Genomic DNA, 16,223 nt, shown 5'->3' with positions numbered 1-16,223 from the left:
GAAAAGCAGGATCCTCTTCACAATACACATGCTCTTGTGTAGGAAATACAATGTGAGGTATAGAGAGGACACATTTGTACAAGTGTAACATACATTTGTCAGTTTTACAGAACTCATGTGGACACATAATGCCAGCAACAGTTGACTCTGCTTTAGCTCACAGTTTGAGATCTGTAAACCGTTCCTTTCAACAGGGAGGACATGCAATTTGTTGGTTTGAGTTAAAAAGAAAAAAAAAATCTTATAAGTGGTTCTCAGCAAAAAAAAAAAAAAAAAAAAAAAAAAGAGCTTTTGGAAATAATTAAGAAGGCTGATCTTAGCTCGGGCTGAATTTAACCAAACCACAGTGGTGTGTTACTCATGGCTTTGTTAAACCTGCAGACAAATACAGCTCACTCTGAGTGAGAGACTGGCGCGGCTGGTTTTAGTGGAACAACTTGCTGTACTTAGTATCTTTCTGTCAGACATTCAACGTCAAGGATGGTCAGACATTGTTTGACAGTGCAGCTAGGAGAAATCCTGGGATATAAAAAGCACGTTCATCCTTGAAAAGCGAAGGATGGAGGGTGTCATTCAGTGTTAGGAGTATCATCGGGTCCCTGTGTGTGTGTTATGCCATCAACCTGTATCAACATCCTTGTCGAGCTGAAACCAAACCAATCAGGGCTTGGCTCGCTCACCAAGTCATTTTTTTTTTTTTTTCCTGCCACACTGTGGTGTCAGACAAACAAATATTGGTGTCGGCCTGGCTGGTGCGAACATGTTCAGCCGGTCTGAGCTCTAGTTAGCTCGGCTTGTGGAGAAGAGAAGTCAGCCTGCTTTTGTTGTTGTGCTGCAAACCAAAGACAGCTGAGTGGTGTTTCAAGTTACTGTATGTGCAGAATACTGAGATTTTTGTGAATCTGTATCTGGGCTCACGGGAGCCTCGGAGCACTGATTGATTTACGCTTCCTCAAAGTGTAGCCAGCAGGTGATTGCGTAACACTCACACCACGTGATCACCCCAAACAGTGTGCATAAAGCTGTTTCAACAACCTGGCTGAGGGTTTGTGACATACGTATGTTAAGTTTGCACCCAAGAACATGCGGGAGTGCACACCAACAAAGACATTTTGTCAACACAAGCAGGTATGCAGTCACACCTGCATGCCCACGCAACTTCTTGGGCTTCCTGAGAGGTAAATCCAGAGCAGCTCAGAGGCGACTTGGACAACAGCTCTTATTGAAATAAAAAGAGGCGGAGAAAGCGGTTTATAAGCTGCTGTTTCAAGCTGCCTCACACTTTAAGTGATTTGTATGTGTTCACCAATGATTCATTTGACTGTGTCTCTGAAATTGTAGTTAATCCCATAAAGAAAAAAAGCATCCTGAAAAAGCTGCTTCCCCACAAAATAAAAAAGTTGAAGACTTCCAGTGGCTCTCCCTGAATATTCGACCTGCTCAGTGATGCTCCAAGATGCACTGAGAGCTTCTTTTTTTTTTTTTTTTTTTTCTCCTGTTGCAGCCAGCTGCCAGTTTTCACAGTGTACAATTAACGTCTGGCACTAAAGCCGACGTATCATGTGAAATACCAGTCTGATGGTACCTGTGGATGTTTCACAAAAGAATCTGTCGCAATGCTGCGATGTCGGCGACTTGAAGGGTGAAGACGAGTTTGACACCAGCAGCTGGGAAAGCTGCCGACACCTCGTACTTAGTGCAGATATTAAGATTTGTCTACTTTAATGCTACATAATCACAAGGCATGACAGGAGCTGTATGCTAAGGAACCGTTTCCCCTGATATTTGAATTATCTGCAGTTTTCTGCCACAGGAACGAACTGCTGTTTTAACAAGATGTGGGAATTTTAAAGGCAAAAAAAAAAAAAATCTTCATATGAGAGAATAATCCAGATAAACTGGATTGGCTGTATTTCATTTGCAGATCAACAGAGAGGTGTCTGAAGCGTGACACGTTGTGAGGTGTGTGTCTGTTTGGACAAAAAAAGAAAAAAGAGCATTGAGATTGTATTCATCCGTCAGACTTGGCTTCGGGTTTTGTAACTCCATCTGGAAAAGGCTTGAGGTTGGAGGATGCGGTCGTCTCAGGTCAGGGTTTGATGTCAGAAAAGCTGGTGTACGTCTCACTGCAGCTGGATGAAGTGCTGAGGTTCCCAGAGACGCTGCTATCTGGAGGGACAAACAAACAAACACCTTCAATAATTAACCGCAGGCACACAGCAGCAAAGTTTCTCTCATCTTTTATTCAGGACGAGCTCTGTCCAGGTCCAGATTACCTGAGCTGCTGAGTGACTGGGAGGACTTGGACTCTGAGATGAGGCTGAGGAGGTTCGCCGCTGCCACCCAGCCCTCCTTACTGCTGCGAAGGTTCCTGACAAACCTGCACACAGTTACACAAACAGTGGCTTTTCAGCTCACATAATAATGTTACAAATACCCGATTTGTAATTTGAAAGTGCTGCATTGTGTTCTCACAGATGAGTTTCAGTGTGTTTCTTGTGTTGTACCACCTACCACTGTCCGTCCTCTCCCTCTCTGATTAGCTGGACCACGTCTCCGCTCTTTACGGACAGCTCCTGAGGTCCCGCCTTCTCACAGTCTGCGACCACAGTGTACTTTCCTGGAGCCTAAAGGAGTCAAAGGTCAGCTGACTGAGTTCGGCGCCACGTCACCGTCACAGCAGCTATTTTCAACTTTAATGTTGCGCTACATATAAATTTGCTCGGGGTTCAAACTCACCAGTTTCTTCCCCACGTCGTCCTCAGGGTCAGAGTTCATGGGGTCCTCGCCGCTGGAGTACCCATCATTCTCTTCTGAGGCATCCACGGACAGGGACGCTTTGCTCCAGCCTGCAGGTGGGTGATGGAGATGGTGGTCCGTTAATCACTCATAAAAAGCAACAAAACCACAGAATAAATTCTGTTAAATCGTACACCAGAATCCTCCACAATCAGCATGGAGGATCGACGGAGACAGACAGAACTCAGTAAAACACCCCAAGCAAAAAAAAAAAAAAAAAAAAGATAATCCAGAAATCACAGTCATGATCAGAGGAAACAGATCACCTGGATTCATTTTAAGGATGTGCTGCACACAGTGGAATTTTCCTAAAGCCTCATTATTTTCCATGCCACATGAAACTGATTAACGCCCAACAGGAGGAGAGAGAGAGTGATGTGTACAACATTTAGACCAGAGCTGAGACTTCAAATCTTATATTTGGAACTAAATATAAGACAATTAGTCTCAATTCAAAGCTAAATGAATGCAACACTTTACCTCAACTATAAAAATGAATCATGAGCACCACAAACCACAGCAAACACTCATAGTGGCTGGTCCTCAGAGCAGCTCTGTACCTCGACGCTTGCTCAGTAACAGATTAGAGGCACTCATCCATTTGACTCTGGTCAGAGTGACATTGGGGGGCGGCTCTGGACGGGAAGAAACAGCCAGCAAATCAATGAGACAGCCGTTCAGTCACGTCGAGAGACGGGTGGCCTCGCCACTCAGTCACGTTTCAGAGCATTTCTGTGCATCACTAGAAGTGAAACTAGACTTTACATCTGTGAGCGATTCCCATTAATTCTTCACTCCAACTGGGAGAAAAGGTCAATGCAATAATCAGTCGGTCAGTTAGTACATCAGACATTCATGAAGCGTTCCACACTGAGTATGGATACGAATTAAAAACACGATTAGCATTCGTGGACATGATGATGATGATGATGATGATTATGACCTGTAGATGGAGGTTAAAAAATTACAATACAAAGTATTTGCATTTTTAAGAATGGAGGAAAAGATGTGTGTGAACTTTGTGTTTTCTGAACCGGCAAACAAAACAATCTATTATAAAGAAAACAGAATTGGATTTAGTATATGAGAACAATTTAAGTTTTTAAATAACAGAAGACCGAAGACCTGCAGATGGTTTACATGAATATTTTCCTTTTCAGACATGGTGAATTTAAGATGACAGGATGAAGAGCAGATTCTGCTGTTGTTTTAAACCTTCAAATCCAGTTTCATCTTTCTACGTGGGAAACAAGGCAAATCTACAGGACAAAAATACACAAGACGGCCGCACACTCTGACCACAAGGGATGGGAAGGTGAGAAGTACATGTCGAGAGTCAGATGTTGCCGAAAACAGATCACAAATATACCTTTGAACCCAAACGGCGTGGGGTCACTCTTGACCGAGTGGCGTTTGGAGCCGTGTTCGGGGCTCAGGGCGGAGCCTGGCCACATGGGCAGGAGAAAAGTGAAGAGAAGGAAGAAGAGGAAGAGTAAAGTGAAGAAAAGAGACAATCAAATATTTCAGCCACTGTTGTGCAGCTAAGTAAATACTGTAATTTTTATTTCATTTTTTTATTTTTTATATTGACTATATATATATTTATAAAAAGGGGGTTTTATTTGGGAAACAGTTTACAGTAAAATGTTTTCTTGGTGTGTAGATGTAATATGAGGAGTAGCAGACTTTGGCCACCAGGTGGAAGTGTTTCTCTGCCTCACTGTGAACGCTGAGGTGAATTTATCTGCCTCTAAATCAGGTTTAGTAGGATAATGCTGTTTTCTTTGACCTGGCAGGACTTATCTGAGTGTCCTGTCCGAGGAAAATGGTTTAACCAAATAGATGTAAGGAAAAATTGGTGAAAATATTTCTAAATATGTAATATGGCTGCAAGTAATTTCTCAGAAAAAAACATTTCACTTTAACTTTAATGTGTTGCTTTATCTCACTTTAACAATTTAAATACTAATCAAACTAAATAGGTCTGAGCGTCGTGCCTCTTCCTGACTTCCTGTGTTGTTCATGTTACCTTTTGGACTCTTCAGATTGCTGAAGCCCTGCAAAGTAAAACGCTTTTTAGCCACAGAGGATCTGTCAGTGGTCGGACTGGTCACTGGTTCATCTGAAAGCAGTGATTTGAAATGGAAGGGAGGAGACAGTGTTTGGTAATCATGGAAAAAAAAAAAAGATGGATACAGCCCGAGGAGGGAGAGAAAGAGGGACCAGGAAGATGATGAGGAGAAGAGAAGTCAGATTAATAAGCGTTTACAGTGAAGCTCTGAGGAGGAGAAAATGCAAAACTGTTGAGCCAAATTTCTCAATTTCTGTGTGTGTGAGAGAGGATGCAGCACTAATTCACACACTCACCTTTATGTTTGGGTGAGGAAGAGGAGTTGGCGTCTGGTGTTGGGCTTGGCTCTGCCTTCCTCTCATCTTGTTTCTTCTGGTTTTTCTGAGCATTGCTACGGAAGGGACTGGAAAGATAGATAGATTAAAAAAAAAGTGTTTGTGTAACATGTTTATGCTCAGAAGTGAAACCAACCTGAGGGAGATGGAGCTGCTGTTGCTGGTGGGACTCGGGGAGACAGAGTCTGAGTTCTTCTGTTGACTAGCATCTAAGACAGACAGACAACAGTTTCCCACAGATTTGTGCAAAAGAGAGAAATGTGTATTTGTGTGTGTGTGTGTGTACCTCTACAAGCTTTAAGCTGTTGTGTCAGGACTTTGCGGATCTCGTTCACCCACGCCGTTTTAATCTCAGGTGTTGGAGCCTTGGTCAGAAACATTATAAAGATGATTCAGAATGAACATTGTCCATATTCTTGATTTTAAGGTCGAAGCTGACTGACTGAGCTCACCTGAACTATGAAAACTTCTTCTCTGGAGTTGCACCAAATCTCAAATTTCTTGTTGTCTCCTTTTGCGTTCTCTGTTATTCCCACTGCGCTCATCTACGTAGGAAAGAGAAGGAAAACGTTTAAAGATTAATGTCCTGCAGCTTCTCAGTCAGAAAGTGTTTCATGTGTGAACGCTGTGAACTCACATTGAGGGAGTGTTTGAAGCTGTAAGAGGGCGCCTTCTCGTAGCCCTCGCCGTTCTCCTCCCTCCTCTTACAGAAGAGCAGGGCCTTCTCGTGCAGGAACAGGTGCCTCTGCATGGGCTTGAAGCGGGCCAGGTCCTTGACCTTGGCGTGGCCTTTTTTATGCTCAGTCCAAACGCTGAAGGAGCCTTGCATCAGCAGACGGCCCAGCTCTGACAGATTACCCTGAAGGGCAGTCATATTCAAAAATGTAATCTATCTGTCTATCTATCTATCTGCAGGGCCTGAAGCAAGCAAGAAAATGCTATTCAAAATGATCCAAACACTGTGTCCCGACCTCGTAGCCTGTGATAGCGATGAGGTGCATGGAGTCATTAACAGCTTTCAGGATCCCCAGAATGGAGGAGAGCGCTTCCTGCAGGTCGTCACAGCCATCACAGCCTTTACTGTACTTCAGCAACTCCTGCGAAAACAACGTGGACAATCCGGTGAGTCGCTGCTGTGTTAGATAAAGCACACACCTGCGTGAACACAGCTCACCTTAAGCAGTAGCTGGTACTTGGTGATCCTCTGGACAGGTTTGAGGAGGTAGGAGTCCAAACCAAGTTTATGTTCCAGCTTCTTCTGGCACTCCTGAGTCGCACAACACAAACAAGGTAAGAAACCCAGAGGTAATTGTGGGGGATTGGGAGCCGCACAAAGGGTGAAGGGTGAGGAATCAAACCTGAAAGAAGGCACAGTCTGAGCACTGTCTCCACAAGCTCTCGGAGCGAGGTTTATTCTGGCAGTAAGCCTCGTAGATCTGCAGGTCCTTCATCTACACAGAGAGGAGAATAACCTTTAACAAGCTGCTCCAATTTCACTCCATCGCCTCTCCTTTGTGAAGCTCTTACCCGTTCTAAAAAACAGCGGCCCACTAGTTCTGGGCAGTCAGTGTGCGCTTCCAGTTCCTTTAGAAACGTCCTGGAGACAGACGGGACACCACACACACTTACATCGTGAAATTCAACTGAACTAATTTGCAAACACAATCACCACAAACTGTCCAGACTGAGTGTGTTAAAAACAACAACAACAAAAAAGCAAACCTCTTGTGAAACTGGTAGATTTCTGGCATGTTCCCAAACAGGATGTCTTTCTTGCCGAGTAGGGAGCTGGGAATGAGGTGAGCCACGGCGGGGTTGTCCATCTCTGCTGCATAGCCCTGATGTTTAAAGTCACACACACCCATACTTTTAGCTTCCTGGTTGCTGATTTGAAGGCACGAGCATCATGTGTGTTTTCTCTGAAACAACACCCACCTCCAAAACACACAGCAGTTCCTCCACATATGCCCTCTCTGTCTCCAGCAGTTCATTCATCACATGACTAGAACATACGCAAACCAATACACACACTGCAGTTTATCACAGTTACCATAAACATATTTCAGCATTACATCTGTAACTGGCTTATTCAACGATGATATCATTTATACCTTAAAGTGACATAAGAGAAATCAGACTTTTCTGGTCTACCCCTTACCGCCGGAGCACTGCCAGGTTTTCTTCTTCCTCTGAGAGTGAAGCATGTCTGGTGCCACTGTTGTGTGTGGGAGATTCCTCCTGGAAACACACGGGCTACATGTTCAGTATCGCTCCTTTTGAAGTATGTGATTTAACATTCAGAGTAATCTTTGCTCATGCTTTACCTTTTTGCAGATGTTATTATCTGCAGAGTATCTTCTGTCTTTCCTCTGTTGGCCTGAAGGACAAAGAGAAAACTGTGTGATGAAGTCTTTCTTCTTGTCTTTCTTTATATCACCTTTTCCAGCCTTACTGGGAGAAGACTGCGGAGACTTCACTTCTGGTCTTGGAGCTACTGGCTGGACTGGTCTGGTCTGTTTGGCAGCGAGTTTCTTCAGGCTGACACGTCTCCTCTCGAACATCTCCTGGACAGAGCTCTGCTTCTGGAAAACCCTCTCTATCTGGTCCTGGTGGAGCCCGAACAACAGTCGAATGAAGTTCAAGCTTCAGCCCAGAAACGTCACATATGAATGTCTGTTCCAGGCACTTGGTACTGACCCTGAGCTGAGTGTTGAGCACCACGTCGTACTGGCAGCAGATGGCAGCGCGGTCGTTGAGGGTGTGTAGCGGCGCCGTGTCCAGGTATCGTTCCAGTTCTTGCAGAGCTGCCTCAGCGCCATCCTGAGACTGACAGCGATCCACCGGCTGGCTGGCCAACAGGAAGATGCCGTCCTCACACCACCGTGATGCCTGGAGGGGAACGGTTTTGTCCAGGTAAGGGATCTGTCGGCCGTGAGTTGGTGGCACTAAAGGAAAGTTCTGGAGTATTTGTAAGTCCTACCTTCTCCAGAGCGTGGTGGAGCTCCATCGCTCGGAGCAGCAGGTTCTTCTTGCTCCGTAATGTGGAGCTGATCTCCTCGCACACTCCTCTCAGCTCGCCACACTTCGGCCTGATGGAGTCCTCGGCGTAGTGCGAGTTTTCTATCAGCCTGTCGCCTTCGCAGGCCAGGGACAGGGCCCGGTCCAGTACGTCCTGCAGAGGCATGTTGGGAGATTTCAAACCAAGTCACTTACAGCATCCTGGCTCAGCAGCAATCAATCTCTCTCTCTGTTTTCCTGCACCTCCACAGGAACCTCCATTAGTTAATGCAAATGGAGTGGGAACATCAAACCTTCAGTCAGTCTTTGAGATTTTAATCCAAACAAGTAAACAGAGGTGCTCTTCAAATCCGTCTTTCTATCTGTGTGTGTCTCTCATCCATCTCCATTCAGATCTTAGTGAGTGGGGGGATGGACCAGGATATAACATTGATTATATCATCAGCCATACAGCTTCAAGGATGCAGCAAAGGTCAGAGTGTTGAGTGTGTGTTTTCTGTGCCACGTGAGCTGCAGGATGAATCAGGAATGCATGTGTGTGCGATTTTGTCTTACACAAGCCTTGTCCTCATGGCTGCTGAGCTCTCGGAGGACGTGCTCGGCATGGGCGGGGCTCACGCTGACCTCGGAGAAACCTGACAGCCTCTCTGCTGTAGTATCAAGCTGGGCCCGCACCTGAAAACACACGTAATGTTCACCTCGTGTGGCGCAGTTAGGGTGGAAAAATATACTTCCTCTTCTTCAGCTCAACTCACTTCACGAAAGTGAAGCTCAAAGTGGCGCAGCTGCAAACACTGTTCCAGTTTAGTGCGGTGACGCTCCCAGAAATCATCGAATGCTGCCTCCGTTTCATCCAGCTGACCCAGCAGCCTGAGAGCGTGGATGAAAAATAATCATGTTTTCAGAGGAAACGTCTTGAATCAACAGTGTTACCACTTATCCCATCATCTACCTCTGCACAGTAGCTAAATTCTCCAGTTCATCGTGGGTCATGTTGTATTCAGGGTCTGTCTTCAGAGGCTCATTGATACAGTCCAGCAGGCGTCCCCCCTGGGACAACGCAACCTGCAGGTCTTCCTGGAAATGGAACAAATCAGTTTGTTGGTTATTAAAGTTCTTTCGGCGAAATACCAACACTTCTGTTCAGCCTCAGTGTGTGTAAGAAAAGACAGAAGAGCATCTCTGACCTTCATTTTGTCCTTCTTCAGTGCGTGTGTGTGCAGCAGGGTTGTGGTGGCCTCGGCGTCGTTAGGCAACTCCGTCTCTGCAAGCTCCGTGCCGAACGCCTGCAGAGTCTGAGCCGTGGTCTTCACCATGAGGGCGAAGGCCTCGATTGCCTGAAGAGGATTTACACACAGAGCCGTGAAACAAATGCGGGGTGAATATGCTGACATGTGCGCTTGTGTGTGTTTGTTGCACATACAGTGCGGTGTGAGATCCAGCTCTCATGGCAGTACTCCTGTGTGCCTCCCAGCTCTGTGGTCAGTTGTCCTGGGTCGATATAAGCATGGAGCTCAGTCACCGAACTCAGCATCACCACCTGACACAAACACACACACTCTGTGACACTGAAATATTTTTATTTAGGATTATTAAGTGAGAAAAAGTGAGCCCGTGCTGTTCATAGCTCCACAGAGTTACAATGATCGAAATAATTCACTGACTGAGTCACAAAAATACACGCAATATGTAGAACAAGGCCGAGCAGACGCGTGCGCTGTACAAGGTATACCTTCATTTTGAACTCATCCTTGTTGTACTTGAACAGGAAGTCTGACAGAGTCCGCTGGAACAAAGCAGTAGGACGCAACACCAGAACCAAGTGTAAGTTCCCTGGAAATGAGCCCTGAGGGGAAAAAGCACAAGTCTGTCAGGTGTGGAAATAGTTCCAGACCAAAACTGACCTCCCTGTGTCCTGTTAATAGGTCACCGAAGGGGTCAGAGGCATGACAGCTGAGAGGGGTCACTGACTGATTGATTAATCCAAATGCATGTGTTTATTCTGTTAATGCATCAAAATCCTGCTTTAAAGGGGGACGTGTGCAACACCGAGGCCACCCCTGTACTGAAATCCTGAACCAGCTTGGATTTCATGCCTCCTATTTCATCTCAGCTGTTCCCTGGTTGCTGTTTCCATTTCACGAGTTGTGACTAGATTTTATCGGCCCTTTTTTTGAAGAAGCCATAGTTTTTGTTTGGTTAAAAGCGTAGAATGGCTTTTCCACCGATGAAAAGAGCCCAGGAGGCCACTCAGTCAAAGGCCTAGATTGGTCCTGGCGTCCTGTAAAACCGTGAGTGAATTGCTTCACCCCGTTAGACGTCATAAATCGATGCATTGCGACATGCACACGCACACAAGAGGCCAGAGGGAGGCTTGGAGATGTGTGACAAGCTAATAAAATCTTTAATGCTGCCATAAATACAGTCTGAGTAGAGCTCATGATAGCAAAGACTTTTGAAATAGCAGGAGAATGAGGGCAGAGAGAAAAAGCTTGTTGCCTATTCTTGGATTTTCTGAGGGTGAAATTCAAGCATCCGTGTGTCAACGGAGCAATGCCAGCTGTATTCAAACAGACAAAAGAGACTCAACAATTATCACAACTGAGAGTGACTGAGTCTGGAAATGTGTCGCAGTGAAAGGTGGACTAAATTTAGCCGTTTAAAAGACGCACGGTGTCCACAACAAAACACACTTCAAACAAAACACAAATCGTCTCTGGCTGACTTCATCAGTCAGGCTAAACGTCCCATAAAAACGCACTCACACGCTGCCAGCGCGATGATAAAGTGGAGTGCTAATTCAGTCTACATGGAGACACGCGCTCACGCACGCGTGCATACATCATAGTCATGAAATGCCTGCATGGGGTTGCTATGGAAACCATTCTCCTTGGACAATGCATAAAGGGAGCGAGGGCATGGAGAGATGTGGAGGAAGGATTGCACTGTGTGTGTTTGTGTGCTCGTGCCGTAAATGAATAGAGAATAAGATTGAGGTCGTGTGGAGGAATCTGTAAAAGTGTGGACGGTGCTTCCACTCATTTATTTTTGGCTCAAAGATACCTGCTGTGATGCTGATGGAAAAAACACACAGCATTCAGCAATGAATTTTAAACAACACTGCATGCTCCCTGACACCGTCAGGCTTCCTGTTCCAATTTAAGCAGTTCGATTTTTTTTTTTTTTTTCTTCCACCAATAGAAACGGCGCACAAAACATACACATTTAATTGGAATCCATTAAATTCAATAAACCCTGAGAGGTCTTGCTTTAATTTGTAGCTGTGAATTAACATGACAATACACATGCTGCTCGGTACGTCCCCCTGACAGATGATTATGCACACACACATCTCTGGAAACGCACTTACATTTGAGACACACACACACGTCTCACTGATGAAAATAAAAAAAACATGCATTAATAAATGATAGGATTAGAATATCATTTTCTGTTGAGCAGGCTGATTTATATTCTTTTCTGCAGGATGCGGGGAGGAAAGGCACTCCAGTCATGTCCTCTAATGACATCCACATGGTCCTCTTGGGAACTGAATAGCCACCACATGAGATCGCCTCCCTCCTTTTCCTATATCAGTGCTTTTGCTTTTGGTCGTGCCAAGTGTCCCAATTATGACAAAGAGATTGGCTATGGATCTTGATGGAGGCTGATGTCCTTTACATGCTTTTGAGCTGTTAAAAATAGATTTTTCTTAATAATAAATGTTTGCAGCAGGTGACAGAGCTGTCTGCACCTTCACCCTGCAGCCATGCTCCCGTAGCATGCATGAACGACTGAATATTTATTACCCTAAATCACAGAGATGAAGGTGCCCCATCATGACTCTAATGCACATGGATTAGTCCTGTTCACACTAATTAAATTCTCTTTCTTTGAGTGTTGGATTTGCAGCAAGATTTTGGAGGAAGTAGGACCAAATGATGTTTTAATTCTTCAAGCTGTTAAAGTAAAATAGCATTCCCAAATTCACCTGAATGCATTCATTTAACCATTTTTCTGCAAAGTTCCTCCTTTTTTTTATGTAATGGCGCAGTACAACATTTTACAGCAACAAACAAGGTCGTGTGAAAGCATCAGAACAATAATATCAGGCTTTACATGAATATGCTGTCCGTCTCCTCATTTCCTTTTTTTTCTCTTCCAGTCACAAAACCAGCAAATGGCAGCAGGCGACCTTTACCAGCCTTGAACGTCTCACAGGAAGATGAACGTCCTTCTTTCTCCAGTAAGACTCTGTGTCATTGGCTGGTGGACGTTGCGGCCCTGTGTAAAGTGCCGAGGGGGCCTGAGGACGAGGGCACCGGAGACACTCGGCTGCTCCTCCTCCTCATCTTACCACCTGCTTTTTATGCCTCCAGGTCAGGTTATAATCCACACACTCTGCCTTTATGTACCCTGCTCTCCTTTTACCAAAGCAAAAAAGGATTTAAAGCTCTAACACCTAATTTTGCTTTGTGAATGCAGTGATCCTGTAGCAGACTAAATCCTTTCCCCACCTGAATAAGCTGATTAAGTATTTGGAATTAGATTTTTCTGCATTGATGTGAGTGTATTTTTTTATTTTTCATCCATTATTGATGAAAAATATGATTTTTAATACGAACACGCAAAAAGGAGCTAAAAGGAAACCACACATGAATGTTTGAGTTATTTTCAATGTTACTCTTCAGGGTGCATTGAAGGAGGGGAAGCAGGACAACTGCAGGAGGCGGAGAGATGGAAAGGACACAAAAGCAGAAGCAGATGGAAGCAAAAGAAGAAGATATGATCAACAAGAGAGGTAAAGGGAGGAGGGGAGATGGTGCCACGGTGCTGATAAACCCCAGTATGACTAGTTTTCTGAATCATGGGGTTACTGCTGGGAACGACGGAGGCGTGAGACTCAATTTACCTTCTTTCTGTGTGATTGTTGTCGATGAGAGACAAAAACAGCCCCAAAAAAAAGACCCTGCTGTATTTTGTCTCTGTTCTGGCTCACATTTTGCTGCTCCCTCTGCTGCTATCAGTAAAAAACCCATATCATCAACATCCATCAAAGTCCTCTTCAAGGACATGGCCTCGAAGGAAATAACAGACCCTGGATGGTCCATTGTGACGAGTGGGGCGATGCCAAGAGTGTGCAGATGTTTATATTTGTGCAGGTTAAATTATTGCCACAGTGGGGATTGTTTCTTAGAAACACCATAGAAAGACCATTAGGAGTCATTATAATCAGTGTCCAATTAGCATATATTAGCATATATCTGCATATATTCAACATGCTAAATGGTGTAATACAGGATGAGCATCTTAACAGCAGCTGTCGTGAGGCTTCGTCCACATGTTGGCAGACTGAGTAGAGGTTAGGCAGTGCCAAATATCTGCACCAAGTGTGAAAATGAAAAATGATTCGGTATCATTTCAGAGAGAGAGTGAGGAAAACCTTTTAAAATACTCAACTATAGTCGTAGTAGGATATCCGACCTCCCTTTATCATCTCTTCCTTCTTCATGTTATCATCTTAGAAAAGTTTTGTTCTGTCCAAGAAGTAGGCTACTAGGCTAATAACAGACTGACACAAGACTGATGGTTCTTTTCTTTTTTTTGGGGGGTAAAAAGAACAGTTGCAGAATGAAACTCAAAGCTTTCACAGCTTGGAGTATCTATTTCTGCTCCAACAAGACAGGCTCATTGCTCGCACACAAATTACACACGCTACGTTCACACGTTGTGAGACTCCAACCACCCACTCCAGCATAATTTGCTATTTTTAACTCCCATCCTAACCCGTTCCAACACCCAGAAAGAAAAATACAGTTGCCTTATTGCCACTGCACGTCCTCTCTGTACACAGCAGAGGAAAACAGAGCTGAACTATAAGCCAACAAACAGACACAAGACCAAAACATATATTACTCTTAAGTGGTGCCAAAGCAAATTATACACACACGCAGCTGACACCAGCAACTACAACCACAGATCTACGGTTAAGCAAGCATGATCACACGTAGAGCGATGTGCACACACCAAAATAGCTGATTATAAGTACTTCATCAGCAAATGTGCGCACAAACACACTGATCCAGGGCACAACCAGGACAGTTTGTTTGTCACACACACACACACTTACTGCGATGCGGAGCAGGGTAGCCCTGACGGCGGCCCATCGGTCCAGTCGTCTGTCAATGACCAGGATGAAACCCACTTTAGATGCTGCAACGCTGCAGAAGAGAGGCGCACACAGTTAGCCAGAAGGTCTACACATTACAGATGTCCACACAACAGGTCAAAGTACTGAACATTGTGTTATTAGGTCTGTGTGGAGCAGGAGTGCTGAGGACGAGGTTCATGTTCCATCAGCTCCATCAGTGTGTTTCTGCGGCTGTAATTCCCAGAGATCACTGGTCTCTCCGGCAGTGTTGCATGTTGCTGTGGAAATTTAAAATGCATCATTGCCAGCTGACTTTCCTGTGACTGTCATCAGCTGGCAGGTTTGAAATTACATTTCATCATGTTTGTGGCAGGAAAAGATAACAATTATGGGTTCAAACCTGAGGCTGTGAATGGTTAAAGTCTGGTGCCAGCTCTGTATGTCTGTAGTCATCATTTGTCATCAGTGATGATTTTGAGAGACCCTTGTGATTGCCATGGCAACCTTGGCTCTATGAGTGTGTGTGTGTGTGTGGGGGGTATGCATGTGAAAATCTTGCCATTCATTCCAAAGGCAGTGTCATATGTAGCAGGCTCATTAAGCTAATGTGTTTGTGTGTGTGTGCGCGTGTGTGTGTGTGAATTCAGCGATGTAAGCAAAGGTCCTGCATCCTGACACCTGAACACACACCTAAAAGCAGTGAGGACGAAGATTACAGCACAACACACACAAACACGCACACTGTGGGGCCAACATATGAATGCTGCTGAGCTGGTCCATCTGGATGTCATCATTAGCCAAATTTCACCATTGCACAATCACATATTAAGAAAATTAACACACTACGCTAACCTGTAAATGCTTCAACAGCAAATCCTCAATCCATCTCTAGCAGGTAAAATATTCAAACCACATGAAGGAAGCCAGATGAATTGATCAAATCTGATAATCCAGGTAAAAAGAAAAAGGACAAAAATCAATATTCCATTATCATCATCCAAAAATAAGTCCAACGTCCTTCAGTTTTCCTTTTCCCGTTGTTGTCAGTGTTCAGCTCCTGCAACCACAATCATCTGTTCGTAGCTCGCAGACAGAGAGAGGTGAGCGTTTACATCCTTAAAGAGCATCGCCCTCCTCCTCCTTCTCCCTCTTCTGCTCCTCTACCACCCTCCTCTCACCGTCGCCCAATTAAAGCTGAGCTCTGCATCTTGCTGTTTCACAGCAGCCATTCAGAGCTCAGAGTGCAGCCGATTGGCAGCCGGGTGCAAATAACTTATGGAGGAAAAGGGAGGGGACTCAGAGGTGGAGGGGAAGGGGACGGGGAAGGACAGGGGGGGTTATATGAAAGGTGATGAGCAGCAAAAAAAATAAAAAAGGAAAACCTGATACAGAAACGCCGCCATGACATGCACATACATGCAAGAGCAGCACAGATTAATACAACTCCTTTAATTATGTGCATGTGAGAATACATACGTGTGTGTGTGTGTGTGTGTGTGTGTGATGTGGGGGAGCAGAAATACAAACAGAAGGGAGAAAGGAGGTGTGGGTTATGATTTAATTAGCAAAACAAATTGTGTCACACTAAAGCTCAGGCCGCACCCAAAAACCTTCAGTTTTTTTTTTCAGTTATTTGAGAAATATTTTAAATGAAAATGGAATTTTGATACCAACATTTAGCACATATCTAGATGATTCTCTGAGTAGGAAGGAAGTCTTAAGGTTTTATTTCCTTTCCCTCCATGGAAGCATTTGATTCTCTATTCTTTATGAATATTTTCTATCATCTTTCGTTCTGCAGAATCTGTTTCTTCATGTCCTTTGTGGCGCGTTCCATGTGGCTTCCCTT

General features: G+C 44.6%; 1 protein-coding gene across 4 annotated transcripts in view; it reads right to left on the bottom strand.

Annotated features, from left to right (window-relative positions):
* Positions 1-1,453: 1,453 nt before the first annotated feature.
* The window catches only part of mcf2la (mcf.2 cell line derived transforming sequence-like a), a 29,627-nt gene continuing 14,857 nt past the window's right edge, over positions 1,454-16,223 (bottom strand). Inside the window, exons 4-33 of one of the 4 annotated variants that reach the window (XM_029515652.1) lie at positions 14,354-14,444; positions 9,947-10,069; positions 9,647-9,763; positions 9,411-9,560; positions 9,176-9,300; positions 8,979-9,093; positions 8,779-8,898; positions 8,186-8,377; positions 7,903-8,094; positions 7,658-7,811; positions 7,530-7,582; positions 7,364-7,443; positions 7,141-7,207; positions 6,928-7,043; positions 6,733-6,802; positions 6,564-6,656; positions 6,380-6,472; positions 6,177-6,302; positions 5,843-6,064; positions 5,658-5,750; positions 5,492-5,570; positions 5,342-5,414; positions 5,167-5,273; positions 4,829-4,921; positions 4,169-4,243; positions 3,360-3,434; positions 2,740-2,849; positions 2,515-2,627; positions 2,277-2,380; positions 1,454-2,169 (exon numbers count right to left, since the gene is read on the bottom strand). In XM_029515652.1, coding sequence (XP_029371512.1) covers positions 2,090-2,169; positions 2,277-2,380; positions 2,515-2,627; positions 2,740-2,849; positions 3,360-3,434; positions 4,169-4,243; positions 4,829-4,921; positions 5,167-5,273; positions 5,342-5,414; positions 5,492-5,570; positions 5,658-5,750; positions 5,843-6,064; positions 6,177-6,302; positions 6,380-6,472; positions 6,564-6,656; positions 6,733-6,802; positions 6,928-7,043; positions 7,141-7,207; positions 7,364-7,443; positions 7,530-7,582; positions 7,658-7,811; positions 7,903-8,094; positions 8,186-8,377; positions 8,779-8,898; positions 8,979-9,093; positions 9,176-9,300; positions 9,411-9,560; positions 9,647-9,763; positions 9,947-10,069; positions 14,354-14,444 — 3,301 coding nt within the window. In that variant the 3' untranslated portion in view covers positions 1,454-2,089. Of the gene's footprint in view, positions 2,170-2,276; positions 2,381-2,514; positions 2,628-2,739; positions 2,850-3,066; positions 4,922-5,166; positions 5,274-5,341; positions 5,415-5,491; positions 5,571-5,657; positions 5,751-5,842; positions 6,065-6,176; positions 6,303-6,379; positions 6,473-6,563; positions 6,657-6,732; positions 6,803-6,927; positions 7,044-7,140; positions 7,208-7,363; positions 7,444-7,529; positions 7,583-7,657; positions 7,812-7,902; positions 8,095-8,185; positions 8,378-8,778; positions 8,899-8,978; positions 9,094-9,175; positions 9,301-9,410; positions 9,561-9,646; positions 9,764-9,946; positions 10,070-14,353; positions 14,445-16,223 lie in introns of those variants that run through there. The other 3 variants (XM_029515661.1, XM_029515670.1, XM_029515680.1) reach the window with 3 other exon arrangements.

The sequence above is a fragment of the Echeneis naucrates genome, chromosome 2 (assembly GCF_900963305.1).
Source record: "Echeneis naucrates chromosome 2, fEcheNa1.1, whole genome shotgun sequence".
In the NCBI taxonomy this organism is placed as follows: Eukaryota; Metazoa; Chordata; class Actinopteri; order Carangiformes; family Echeneidae; genus Echeneis; species Echeneis naucrates.
Note: the sequence above shows the minus strand (reverse complement) of the source record. Positions and strands in the feature narration are given on the sequence as shown.